General features: G+C 41.4%; 1 protein-coding gene across 1 annotated transcript in view; it reads right to left on the reverse strand.

Moving 5' to 3' along the window:
* Window positions 1–13,544, reverse strand: part of LOC307248876 (plexin-A2-like) — a gene marked incomplete at its 5' end in the record, with an annotated part of 58,079 nt that extends 44,535 nt beyond the window's left edge. Inside the window, 2 exons of the mRNA XM_080025414.1 lie at window positions 9,757–9,939; window positions 12,318–13,544. Coding sequence (XP_079881540.1) covers window positions 9,757–9,939; window positions 12,318–13,544 — 1,410 coding nt within the window. The remainder of the gene's footprint in view (window positions 1–9,756; window positions 9,940–12,317) is intronic.
* Between the last annotated feature and the right edge of the window lie 1,314 nt (window positions 13,545–14,858).

Below are 14,858 nucleotides of genomic sequence, written 5' to 3' on the forward strand. Positions count from 1 at the left end.
GCAAACAGGGACACATATATACACTTGCTTTCAAACACGCCTATACACTCGCCCTTGTGCAGGGGTTGCTTTCATTGAGTTTGTAGTTGTAAATTGAGTGCATGATCACTTGTTTGAACAATAATGGATTATGACATATCAGGAACCCACACCCAATATGCACCAATCCATGTAGTTTCTATTTAATCCACTTATAAATATATTTTATATTATTAATGCTTCCACCATAATTATTATTGTCTGTCTGTCTTTGTATTTACTGTACATACTGTATATGTTTAAATACCTTATTTATAGATGTCTCATGTACTGTATATACATTTTAACACAACTACAAAAGGCAGTTCATTACAATACGATTACAATGAAGTATAAATACATCACACAAGCAAACACTTATACATATAACGACTTTAGGTCATTCTTGTTAGGTAAGACAAAAATGGTTACCACATCTTGTCAAAGGTTGCAAAGCTGAGAGTACCGTTGTGTCTGATCCTTTCCATATGTAACAAATTGGTGATTTCTGCTGGCCAGGTATTAAAAGCAGAATCGATAGAATATTTATTTTTGCAATACCCAGACCCTATTGTATTGTCCTACTACGGTGTAAGTGGGTAAGACTGGAAATAATGTTGAGCGCCACCCAAAAGTTTGGGACAAAGCCAGAAAAGCTGACTGTCTTTGTATATTTTTTAGCTATCTATTTTTGTCATGTCTATCGAAACGTATTTAAAGTTTTGTAGTTTTGAAGAGGAAAAAACTGACTTCAAAGCTCTGTGTGCCTTCTGTATGATCGTAGGTGTTCAAATCGAACGATGGCTAATTGTATTCTAATTTTGGGTGCCATTGATGAGAACCTTTCTCAAAATGCTAGTTACTTACACAACATGTACTCTAGCTTTATGTCAGATTGCAATCTACCTTGAAAGCTTCTTAGTCGCTAGAAGTTACCAAGTAGATATTATTAAAGTGGAATTTATTTAAGGTCGCTATCAAGGACTACATATCTTCCCAAAAACTGCAGCAAACTTCCTATTAAAACTAAAGGAGATTCACCTTCTGTGGTCCATGTCATGTCAACAGAGGAACTGAACTGATTTGCCATCAATCCCATGTTCACATGACCTCAGTGAGCTTCTCATTTATTCAATCTTTCCAGTGTCTCATGACAAGGTTATATATTTAAAGCATGAATAATATTTAAGCCAATACCTGCCATATCCTTCCTGCTGCTGAAATTCCCTTGCAAAAACCTGAGTTGATATAAACAACCCAGCTTAGTATGGCTTCCACAAACAAGATATGAAATGTGAGCCCATGCGCTTTAAAAGAAAACAGCCTCCCTTTCGCTAGCGGGGTTTGCATCTTAAATACTCATCCTGTGAGAGCCAAAGAAAACAAAACAGAAAACCCTGACTTCTAACATGGCACTTGGCTTGAGACGGGTTGGCTCCGTTTTAAATCTGCCAGACCTGACATGGGCGATCCACTCACCCACATGTCTCTACAATGAGTAATTAAATATGGGATTGATTTTTACAATAATTTCAGGCTATGATTTTATTCATGCTGAGAGGAAGTAAACATGTAAATGTCCCTGAACCCCTGGCTTTTTCCACCACAGATTTGGGAAACCTTGTAAAGCAGATGATTACTATGTTTATGTGGTATTCTCCGTCCAATCTGAAAAATAAAGTGTGTCCATATGTGGCCAGACGGTCTTTGCCCCTTCAAATGCACCAAGCTAACCTAAACATATGGATGATGACCCAGGAGGCACGGAGCACTCTGTGCAACCAATCATTCCCAATCTGCCACTCTGACAAGGTTTCATCTGTCCCTGAAGACCCGTCTGTTCAAATTGAACCAGACGTGAGGATGATGGTTCATTTGGTTTGCAACAAACTCAGTCTTCTTTAGTCTCTATGTGACATTTTGTTGGAAATGTGTGCTCTTACATGCAGACATCTGAATTAAAGTAAAAAGTATTGTTTTTCACATTAAACCACCAGAAGTAAAGAAGCCCCAAAACCACACATAAATCTTCCGTTGCACTGGAAAAGGGAACACAGAATGAGAATACACGCACGACTTGATCTAAAGTGGATGTACACAGACTCCAAAATAGACCGATTTTGGCACAGGCTAGAGTCAATATTGTGACATGGGGCACGCAGCGACATACGGGCCAGACTGGCCACCTTTAAGGTTGAGTGGCTGTGCATATGGTCCGATCGAGGACGACAGCTGAGGAGAGTGGGCATTGATTAACCCATATATCCATCACAGCCCTGTGAATGCTAATTAGGCAGAGTTCAGAATAGAGCTGAGCTGCAGCGGCTCATGAAAAGAAAGCCATCATGAGAGGGGGCGGGTCACTAAAAGGTGGAGATATTTGTATTAAAGGACAGGCCTTATCATTCTGCCATCACATTAACTACTGTCACAAAAGAGAGGTGTATTGATCTCAGCCAATAGATACGCTGTATGTATAGAGGGGACCAAACCTTAACGCCATTACTGACTGAGTCGGTAGAGAGATCATGACGTGACTGCATGTTCATGCATGTGTGTTTTTTAGAAGTTATTGTTTGGATCCTTCGGTTGCAGCAGCATCCAAGTTTTCAGTTTGCCGCAGCCTTCAGCTGCATGGCGAGCTTCCAGTTATTCGTCATACCAAAATTTTTACAACTTAACCACAGTCTCCTCTCAATCTTTATACGTGTTTGCTTCTTTCCGCTATCCTTGAGGACATGATTTCCTGTTCTCTGTTTCCTGTCCTCGTCCGAAACAGCCCCCGTTCCCTGCAATCATTCCCATTGTTTGTCGGGTTCCCATGGCCCACCAACAAAAGCAGTGGGAGGCTGACAGTGGAACAATTCATAGCACCCCGTATGTTCTTCATTTTCCTGACCGCAATGCAGCCTCAGTCCTCTCGTGTGTTTCCATGTGTGTGACCGAGCAGTAGAAAATAAGAAAAGAGAGGGAATAAAGGGCAAAGAGGGTTGGAGAAAAAGAGAGAGAGATGGGGATGCGAAACAAAACAGTCAGGAAAAAGCAGGCAGATGGACACCTTTCCGTTTCATCACAAAACTGCCTCTCTTAGAACTATTTACTATTTCAGCTGCACTGAGACCCCTAATGGAGATCAGCTCTGGAGCCTTGTACCCCCAGGTCCAGCTTCCTTTCTGCAGTAATGAAAATTCTTTCTATTAAGCCTCAAACACACCTACTCCTGCCTCCGCCTCTCCCTTTACAGAGACTCCATTCTAGTGATTTTAATCACCAAATCTTCCCCTTCCATCCTGGCCCCCTTTACAAACCGTGACTTTGAAAAGTCCAAGTTGTTTAGCCGTTTGCTGATAACAATTCCCCAACCCGGTAAACTCTCAAATAAGCCATAATGAATCGCCTATGTTCACATAAGAGTATTTGACTACGGCTTTATTTGCTGTGAGCTTAACATTTCCAACCCTTTCTAGGGGAAATACTGCTGCTCAGTAGCAGCGGCCACTGAGATAATGGTGCTGGTCCGCTTTTATTTTGTTCAACGCTGCACCCCCTTCATAATACAGTATGTGCATCCTTCAAATGATATTTACCATACTGAGCTACTTCTCTTACAAGGACTGAACAGAGAAAGCATCAGTATACTTCTCAAAAGTAGTGTTTATGCAGCTGCAGGGATCAAATTTGTAATGCTTCAGTTAAAGGACAGTTTTCCCCACCAGACCTCGCTCCCTCAGTCTGCCAAAAGTATTGTCTAGCTTAAGTGAAATATTTCTGGCACAGACTTAAGGGTTTTAATCATGTATTAAAATATAACTGCATTTACTTTGTGGCACATTTGACATAAATGATTCCCCCTCTGAAATGGGAAACACATTAAAAACATCAAATATTAGTAGGAACTAGAAGCGTTGTGACATTGAGTTGCACAGTCCACATCTTCATACACTCACGTCCGGGAATCCACTTCCACTTTGTATGCCATTTGCAATCCTTCTGAGAATGACTGTGCTCTGCAGAAACATTTCCTCAGGAAAAACAATTTCACTCAACACCTGTTATGTGTTTGAGGCTGCCACAGGGTAAGCATAGGTATAATGTCATTCTGCTGTGTGTTTGCTGCATATTTGCTTGCTAAAGCTGCTGTCCTTCCTACAAACAATGGAATATATAAGATATATACCCCGGATATTTGACTCTATGGTCTTAATTTTTAAGCTAATATAATACGAATAATTGATCATTAGATGTACAGAGCTAGGCAGTATATTGTATATAACGTTTGTCTCCACACCCAGCCCATCCATATACGACCACATTTATTTCCTCTGTATACAGGGGAATTTATTGTAACAAGGTAGTGGTGTTACAGTGTACAGTACACAGCTATATGAATATAAACGTAGAATGTAATTTGTCCGCTTGGGCTGCCGGTGTTTTATCCACAGTGTTACTGGATGCTGGTGGAGATTGTTGAGGGAAATCAACATGAACAAGTTGAAGGAAAAGTACTTGCTGGTCTTTGTCTATTTTAGTCTACCAAATCAAGCAAAACCATATCCACCTAAATGATTATGCTTACTGTGATCATCTCTCGATATCACACTTTGCCTAGAAAAGAATGTGTACACCCATGACAGTCTCCTACTCAGTAATCAGACACTGTGAACCACCCCATGGTTGCTGTAATGCACACAGTGAAAGACAGACAGTAAACACAGCTACTGTCAGGGATATAATTAAAGCTTGATCCGATCTGATCACGTACATCTATGTTGTCAACTGGTGAAATATAATGCTGAACTAAAAATCAAAACCTACGCTGTAGGTGTTTGCGTCAACACACCAACTGAACAAAACTAAACACTAAGCACTGTTACTGATTATAATCGTTTTGTTGAGTTCAGTTCAGTCAGTTGTCAATGATTATGATTCACTCACACGCATCAGTAAAGTGTCATTTCACAATTCATTATGCTACATTATGGTGCTGACTGTCTGCAGTTCAGTAGTAACGTCAGTCTCTTTGTGGTTCAAGTTTCCCTTAATACAGCGCAAAACCAGACATAGAAACGCACTGTTTATAAGGTCAATAGCTCAGCAACCACCTGTCTCATACATAGTTATTACATCTTCATTTGTTTGACTTTATTCTGCTGCAGTTACTTTAGCTTTAAACCTGGAGGCAACGTACAGTTGCTGAGTTATAATCAAGTTACACCAATTGAGAGAGCGCTAATGCTGAAAGCTACTGATTTGGTTGGCGAAAAAGAGGATTCAGTAATTAATTGAACTAATTTCATCCATGTGGATTTGGCATTAAAAGCTGTTTGTACATAACTAAATTCAACTCTTCCCAGTCCATTGAGTCAAGCCAGCTCCTGTATGAGCATCAGCGTGTATGACATTTTTATATGTTTCTCTCGATTCGTGTTGATTTAAATGTGTAGCTCAGGCGCTGCTGGTTTCTTTGTGAGCTTCATGCTCTGTCTCTCTGTCTGTTACTCTGCTCACATTTGTTTCGGAACATCGCATGACTGGAGCCACGCCACTGAACTGAACTGAAATGTGCTTTTTTTTATTCCCGGTAAAGGGTTTTTACTGGGAGTTTTTTCTCAGCCGAGCTAAGGGTGTAAGGGCAGGGTGTCATATTGTATCATATTGTATCAGATATCATATTGTATGAAATGTAAAGCCCACTGAGACAAATGTATTTGTGATTTTGGGCTATACAAATAAAACTGATTTCATTTGATTTGATTTGATTTGCTTTTTTGTTGCAAATAATCGTTTAAAGCTGTTAAGAGACTGCACTTGTGCCATCAATATCCCAGAGCGTTGCCCATTTCTTTCTACGCCTACTGCTTGGAGACTGGAATAGATTTCTATAAAGATCGGTGAGCGATAATGGCTTTTACCTGGATTCACCTCATTAGCTTACGTCAAACAAAGTACAACAGCCCCTTTTTGTACTCAGCCCACAGGGCCATATTACTCAGCTAAAATCACCCACCTAAGGCAACAAAACGTTGGCAGGTGATGATAGAAATGTCCTGTTACATCTGGAACAGGAGTAGCCTTATCGAAAGACATTGATGATCCATATGGAACCTCTGTGGTGAGACTTAATCCTGTGACCTTTCACCCTGGTTACATCGTTCCTTTGGCAGTCTTGACCTTTGCAATGGCCCGCTGCCGAAGTGATCCGCTGATGGCATTTATTGTCATGCCCTATTTCCACTGAGCTTGTCCATTTGGGGTGATGGAATAGGATTGGAGAGGTGACCCATGGTCCTCGGAGGCTCCTGGGAGTCTGAATCATGGTTACACGCTCTGTCAGTGTAATGACAAACCCCAGCCTTTAGCGCTCAGCACTTAAAGCACTAATGATGGATTCCTCCCTTTCCTCGCCAAAACTTGCTGCTGACTTTCTGAACACGTGTAAAATGTACTTTTGCTCTGGGTTCTTCTGGGTTTTACCTTTTATTTGTTCTTAAATCTGTCTCTCTTTCTTTACCTCACTTAACATATTGTCTGAGTATCTAATTTTTTTCTCTCTTGCTCTTTCTTCTTGTCTTTTTCCCCGATGGCTCATCAAATGAAAGAGAGCTGGAGGGATGCTATCTGTGCTCCCAATCTGGACCTGTGTGTGTGTGTGTGTGTGTGTGTGTGTGTGTGTGTGTGTGTGTGTGTGTGTGTGTGTGTGTGTGTGTGTGTGTGTGTGTGTGTGTGTGTGTGTGTGTGTGTGTGTGTGTGTGTGTGTGTGTGTGTGTGTGTGTGTGTGTGTGTGTGTGTGTGTGTGTGTGTGTGTGTGTGTGTGTGTGTGTGTTTTGTGTCAGACAGATTGCTCCTCATAAGACTCAGGGCCCCAGGCTAATGTCACAAAAGTCCTCTCACACATTTCCTCAGTCGGTTGCACGCTGTACAACTGTGCAGTAAGCAGAGCCTGCGGTGCTACCAAGTCAATCCAGTTAGATCAAAGAATGAGCCTTATAGGAACCTGACTATAATATTAATATATCATTAAATTGTGCATTTGAGTTGAAACATGATGGACAATGAGCTAAATCTACTTCATGAACCTTCTCAGAACGAGGTCGTCTTGTGTCTCGGGGCCTTGTATGATCCTACAGTAAAGCTATATGAACGCTTTCAGTGGGTGATATAGGTTTTCTTTGTCATATGTGATGGTAAACTGAATATCTTGGGTTTTGGACTGTTATCTGAAAATAAAACTAATATTTTTGAGTTAATTTCATTTTTCAGTTTACTGACATTTTATAGAAAGAACCATTAATATATTTACTGATAAAATTGTGAATCTGCTTTGCACTATTATACCCATTATTCCCCAGGGGATTCTGATTTGAGGGTTTTTATTGTTTGGCATCCCTCTGTAAAAAAGCAGGCTTTTCTCTCCAACTTCGACCGCAGCGGTTCAGGACAGCTATACACTTTTTCCTTCAGAAGACAAGTCGTTTGAACTAGTTCCTTTCAATCATAGCCCTACTCTGTATTCATCCTCAATCCCAACACTGGATGATGCAAGCACAGCCAAGTGGCAGAAAAAAAGCATCTCTTAATCATTAAGATGGACTTAAAACCAGGAGAACTGAACTTACACTTGGAACAAAAGGAAACATAGATTTGATTTGAAATAAGGACATCTAAAGTTATACTTTAAAGGATAATGCAGGCAATAGTCTATATGTTTCATGGTGTTGACAAATCCAATGCAAAAATCTAAACCAACAATGCTCTAATCAATCTCTTAATGCTTCTCTGAATTTCCCCCGACGTTCTGTGGCACTGAGCCCCTTTTGTTCCTGCTGACTTCAGCTCAGGAAACATTTCAGGTGTTCTGTATATACATTCATTTTTCAGCTTTAAGTTAATTTCCGAGAAAAGATGAACTCTGTTATTTTAAGCAAACTTTACTCAAATGGCAGTAAAATGTGCATTTGTTGAGGATTATTTCCAGTTACACATTGGGTGTTTGATTTGTACATAAGGCAGCAGATCAGTGTATCTTGGATGACTCAAATTATCATATCACCATATTATCATAATGGAAAAAAATGTCACCCAGTGCAACAGCTTATGTTTAAAAGTTTGCAGACAGCAATGGAGTTCTAGGAATAATCTACATGAGGCTTAGGTTTCACAGACAATATTAATAGTATTTGTTGTTGGTTTTAGTCTTTGCATTGGATTTGTCGCCGCTAAGACAAATTAATGATACCACCAGACTTTCCCTAAATAAAAGAAAAGTCCGACTATGAAACGTTGAAATCAGGATAAAAGAAGAAGACTTTTAAGGTAACAAAATAATAGGAAACTAATGTAAGGCTTTGAAACCAGGGAAACAGAAATTAGACTTCTCAGACAAGTATTCTTAAAAACATTTTAAGAGGAGTGAAACATACTCATGTGTGTAATGGTGTTTGTAGAAATGTACAAGTTCATGTCAGTACACAGAGATCAACATCACTGAAGTGGTCTTTTAAGTACTGTGCTAAAAGCTATTCAAGCTTAAATCCACCAGGACAGTGTTAAACGAGAGGCACTAGAGCTGCATACAGTAATGTCCTGCTGCTAATACAAAGGAATTAAAGGAAGAGACACATGCTTCAGTTTTGGTTTAAGTAGGCATTGGTGGGAATTTACGTCCATTTGTCCTCGTCTGAGAGCGCAAGCTCAATGGCTGAAGCGTGAGATGTAGTGCTGCATGAATGCTGCACCTTTCTTCAAAAGCATTATCACCAGGATACATTAAACCCAGCCAGTTGTGCAAATGAGGCCATTAATTGATCAAATTATTGCATGAATTAGTGTTCATGGATTTATGAGCATCATTACAGTACATAAATGAGGTGATGCATTTCTCATGGACAATTGACAAATGATGTCTCATGGAGATTGGTGGCAGAAACCTTTTAAAGTGATGTAAAGGTTCACTCCGCCAATTTTTCATATAAATATCAAAAAAACAGTTTTCTGTTCTGATTTATTCAGCCTGAAAAACGAATTCTGATGATGTCACAATGATGTCACAGAGATATCTTGGCCCCGGCTTGTGCCTTTAACACAGAGTCTGCATTACACGCTGGAGTTTGATGGATGTAGGCATTTCTTAGACAGGGAGCATTTATTAAAAACATGCTCTAAAATCTAAGCAGATGTAACTTTGATTAAGAATTATGTTCCCATTCTCTTTCATTCAATATTTTGCATCTTAATTTGCAATTCTTCCTGACATTGTTTTTCAGGAAGGGTGGGTTATTTCTTTAATTTTTTTTGCCCAAGTCAAACAGTAGTTGACAGGGAAGCAGAAGCTGCAAACATTTGTCACAATTATCATATAAATATGTCAATTAAAGAGTTATTATGTCTGTACTTGGGGCTTTAAATTAATGCAATTTGTGCTGCATCAGTATCATATGTTATATACACAAACAAAGCTGCTTTCTGGATTGGGAATTCAATACCTTTAACGTGAAGATATACTGTCGGAACACACAAATGGGTCACCAAAAGCCGCCTCAAGAAATCTGTGTTGTATTTCAAGAAGATAAGGCATGTAATGTATTTGTCATCAGGAGGATACTGTGTCTCTTGAAAATGTGCAATTCACTCTTTATAACCAGACAATTCATGAGTTTCTGCCTTCAGTTTTAAAAAAAAGAAGGCAACTCAAGCCTGTCTTGTTCACCAGTATCTTTTAGCATTTATCCCTGATCTTACCTTCTTCAGCCGTCCACTCCTGGTCCCCAGGAACACCACACTGTGTCCATTGTAGACGTAGGAGGTGACAGAGGTCAGCCTGTCCATGCTCTCTGTGTACACCGTCTGCCCTGACACCAGCTGGGAGCCCCCCAACGGCTGGTTGATATCCAGGCCGCAGAAGTGATCATCGATGGGAACAGGCTGCATGGAGAGAGGGGTGTGGGGGTAGAGATAGAGAAACCATTAGGAATGTGAGGGCAGAAAAGTGTTTTTTTTTTTTGGGAGGGGGGGGGGCAGAAAACGGGAGAAGAGGTTAAAGGAGGGAATGATGGAAAAGGGGGGAAAGAGTGAAATAAAGGAGGAGTGAGGATGACAGATATAAGCAGGGGAAGTGGAGGTAACAAGAGAGGGAGAGAAAGGCAAGAGTGCAAGCGGGAGCCAGAAGAAATGACTGAGATCACTGTAGACACATGCGAATGTTAGAGGAGAACTCAAACTGACTTCTGGTAAGCGTAACCTGCATTAAGTGCCCAATTTCCAGGGTTAAAAATGGTTACTTCAAAAGGGTTTGGGCTGCATGCTGCGTTTATCAACAAGCCTGGGAGCGGGCGGATTTATAGAGCAGGCTAATTGCTGATGGCAAACACGAGTAACGCTGTGTGTTTTGCACCTGTTTCTGTGATTTTAAGATCGCTTGATCTGACTTCACACAAACAAACAGCACAAGAGATGTCAAGTTTTGATTAGGCATCAAAGAGAGCAGCATGCTAAGCAGTCATGTTACATCTATTGCCATGCACCTCAAACCTTTGCTAATTGCCTGTCACAGTCTACAGATCTAACTTTTTAGGGTAGCTAATTTCTTATTTCACATCCCCCTGCTTTTTATGCAAAAGTTAGTCCTAACTGTGTTTTTTCTCTCATCAAGCAATGTGATTAAGCTTTACTGAATGTGATCAGCGAAGCGAACTTCAGATCTCATCCAACACTGCTTTAAAATAAGCCATTTTCTCTCGTTCATATGTGAGCTTCAAATCCTTATAGTTGTACCAAATATATCACCCGCTTATGTGAATATTTGTTTTAGCAGTTTCATTCCTTGCTATTGATTGCTATCAAAATGGTCCATCTGAAATTCTGCTGCTGAATGTTTTAGGTTCAGACCAATGATGAGCTTTTTGAAAGTAGCATCAGAAAATATAAGGGATTCTTTAGGACAAATGTTCTGTTTCCCCAGACGATGAATCCTACAGAGTTTGGTGACGCACTGACTCTTGGGCTATTGGATCGATTGCCATGAGAGTCTGTGCAGATATCTATGGTGTTGAGAGGATACCTCCAAGTTACTTTTTAATGCTCTGACATGTTATCTAGTGACACCACCTGCAACTAAACTAAGATGGTGAGCATGGAAAACAAAAACATGTATCACTGTGTCAGCATGTTAGCATTTAGCTAACATTAGAATGTAGCTTAAAGCACTCCTGACACAATAGCACTGCCTCACAGAGTTTTTGTCATGGCTGTAGACCCTCTTTGTCTTTTTATCCCAGTAATTGGTCAATGTATTAAATTAGAATTGTCTAATGTTTATAGAAAAACAAGTAAAGTTCAGCAAAGCAGAAGAATTAAACAAGTTCAGTATTTTTTTTTAATTATCTGAAGATAGGCACATCTAATAATCCTGACACAGGATAGAGAGAATCTGATATCACTCATTGGCATCAAAAAGCGCAAATCTTTATCTTCCGACAGACTACTCTGATCTTTCACTGAGTATTTAATAATGTAACCAAAGACACACAGTATCTAAATATATCTTAACAAAGCTGAACCATTGCATTTAATCTACAGTCCATTTAGATATGAAGCCCTCTGGTTAACTACGCAGTGACAGATTATTATTCATTTCCGTCTTCCCTCAGTGCGTTTATGAATAACATAACATCTTATTTGTCTGATGGAGGGGTGGAATCAAAGTACATGTTAGGAGCCTCGAGAGCAATGGATGTGATGAATATAATTGTTTTCATGGTTCCCTTTGAACTTGTTTGCATGAAAGCCACTCATTATGCAGAATTACAGCTTTCACAAAGGCACAGACTTGGACATTTACAAGAAAGCCCTTTTCTTAAGATCAAGAACAGGTCTCAGAGGGTTCAGATACTGCTGACAGCGACAATGGTAGATAGAAAGAGATGGGGAGCAGGAGAGGGAGAGTTAGGGGAAGGAGACGAAGGCGGGAGTCAGTGCCCAAACCCCTGAACAAAATCAAAGCTCCATACAAAACTCCTCTGATTAGCATTGTGTTATTAATCTCCTCCATCTCTTCTACTCTCATAGGATTCCTGAAAATCTGAATGGTGTGTTCAGCACAGCTCTGGCCGCCTGCCGGCTGTCACCTCATTTGGCAGAAACATGGTGGTGTATAATCAAACAGCCAAATTTAATTGAATCTATATCCATGCTGCTCACCATCATGTGGGTTTCATAGTTGGTCTAAATGCAGTATGAGTGTGTGTTTTTAGAAGTAAAAAATCAAACTGTTTGGTGCCTTTCTCTCTCTACAGTCAACCTACCGCCTTGGTGCACTGCACGTCCTTTCCCAGCAGCCAGTGCAGCTCCAGGTTTCCCTCCCCCTGGTAACAGGACTGCAGCCGCTCCTTGATGCGCGTGTTGATGTCTTGGATGGTGAAGACGCAGAGAGCCGAGTGATCCGGAGGGTCGTGGCATTGCTTCTGTCCCTTGGAGAACACGGCAAACAGCACATCATCCTGTGCACTGATGTTGAGTGACTTTGCCAGGACCCTGCCAGCCTTGGACAGGTAAGCCGCCTGCAGCAGCCGGTACTCCTCTCCTCTGTGTACGCAGCCCACAGGAAGTGACACGTACGAGTGGAACTTCTTGTCACCTTTGCAGAGGCGGATGATGCGAGAGGTGTAAAACAGGTCACCGGGGGAACCACCGGAGGGCATTCCGTTCTCGGGCGTCTCGGGCTGAACGGTCATGAAGTAGACGAAGTTCCCGCTGGCGAAGCCGTAGATGTAGTAGATGTCAAAGTGAGGGACGAGGGCCAGTGTGTCCGAGGGGATTTTAATGAGAGAGGAAACAAAGTCTGTGTGAAGCTCGTAGTCCAGCATGGCAGAGGATTCTGGGTCGCGAGGCAGCTTGCGGCTTGAGATAGTTGGGAAGTAATCCTGTTTGCCACCGACGGCCGTGCCGATGTACAGAGTGGCATCCTGACCCTGCGATGGCACCACAACCCCAAACATGGTCCCTGTGCGGTTATCACTGGACAGGTAGTGTTCCTTCTTGTGCGTGGGCTCCACCAGGATGAACAAGTCGTCCAGCCTCATCAACTTGCAGACGCCTTGGTAGAGACTGCCGCAGGCCAGCAGCCGGTTGTGAGAGTAGTCGATGAGCAACAGTTTGTTTACATTGTCAGTGGAGGCAAGGGGCTCAGAACAGGGCTGAACAATCAGTGGAGGATAACAGGCTTTGTTGTCATACTCTGGCCCAGTATCATGGGACACCAGGAGGGTGAGATTAGCTGACAACTTGTAGATTCGGTTTACAGCTCCGACGTACAGAGCGCCAGTAGACTGATGCATAGTCAGGTGGTTCAGCGACCACTCCCTCCTCTCCGATTGGAAGTTGTTCAGAGTCTGTCCGACAGTCGTCTTTTGATTCAAAGAGATTAGAGTCAATAATAGCCACAGGGCCAGGGGCCATGACATGACCTTTGGAGGACCGTGACCTCTAGTTAGGCCGCAGTAAGTCCATCCCTCATCCAAGCAGGTTCCCATCCCCACAGGGCTCCGAAAAAAATACCAAGTTCAGACAAAACACCTGGGATCTTGTTTCAGCGAGGAGCAGGATTGCGCTGAAAAAGATAAGTTGAAAAAATGTCTCGTCCCTCTCAGGTGATCTTCACATATTTCTGAAAGAAAAAATAGAGATGTTTGATTCTTTTCAAATAGAGTATCATTAGACATTTCATGTGAAGCCTTTTAAATACACGTGCTTATTTTCCCTCCCTAACTCTGTTTAGTCAGACACATGAGACATCAAAGAAACAATCAATGATTTGTTCAAACTGTCTGCCCATATTTGCTAGCGAGAGATGGTCCAATGTTCTCCCATCAACAGGGGGCTCATTATATTCGCCTCTCTGTACAAGAGAACTAACTGAGGCCTATTACTTGAACAAAGCAGTGACACATTGTAGCAGTGTCTTCCCTCTGTTTGAGTGGCTAATTAAATGATCCAAATATATTAATTATGCGTCCAAATTCTGGGCTCCCTGTTTTCCTTTCTCCCCTCCGCCTTGTCTGCTTAAATGGTTGAATCCAAGAGAAATTAATCACTCTCCACTGCCGCCGACATTCCTAAATTAATCAGGCTTTTCCAGGGATGGCAGGGAGTCATTAGAGATTCAGAGCCAGGCAGCATCAAGCCACACACTTCCTTCTTTAATTTCATTAGCATATTTTATGTAGTTATTTCCAGGGGACAAACAATGTCCCTCAAACACGATGGATAGGTTAGGACACACGACAAAGGATGTTTGATGTGTTTACTGTTTTGTTCTCCCTCTCTCTCTTGTCATAACCATTATGATGTATATTATAGTATGGTGCAAGTTGTTTCTCATACAGATGAGACAAAACAAGCTAATTTGGTACAAAACACTGGTTTTTAGCTCAAAATAAAGACGGATGTTAAGTGCAGGTGAGGCGAACATTCTAGATAAAGTGGCTTCACGTACGCCGTTACTTCATCGAAGTCCATTAATGGAGTAATAAAACTGCCTGCATAGGAGGACGGACCATAAATTCAGACGCCTATATCACCCTAAATCCTGCCTATGTGCCACTAGAAGCTTCTCCATTCTGGCTCTCCCTAAGGCTCCTTCAATTGTGCTCTCCTCTCCATCTCCACATCAGCAGCCAATTCAGCCTCCTCTGATATTTTTCTTTTAAAAAAATCAACCAAATATTTTTCGTGAAATGCCTCATGATGGCTTTAGCTCAAAGGCAACTGTGTTTTTGGCTGGAGCTAACGTAAACAGGGTGTTTTCTCAGCAAGACTTCCTGCTATAAGTAAAGGTTAAATGAAGA

This window comes from Ammodytes marinus (assembly GCF_949987685.1).
Source record: "Ammodytes marinus genome assembly, chromosome: 4".
NCBI lineage: Eukaryota > Metazoa > Chordata > Actinopteri > Uranoscopiformes > Ammodytidae > Ammodytes > Ammodytes marinus.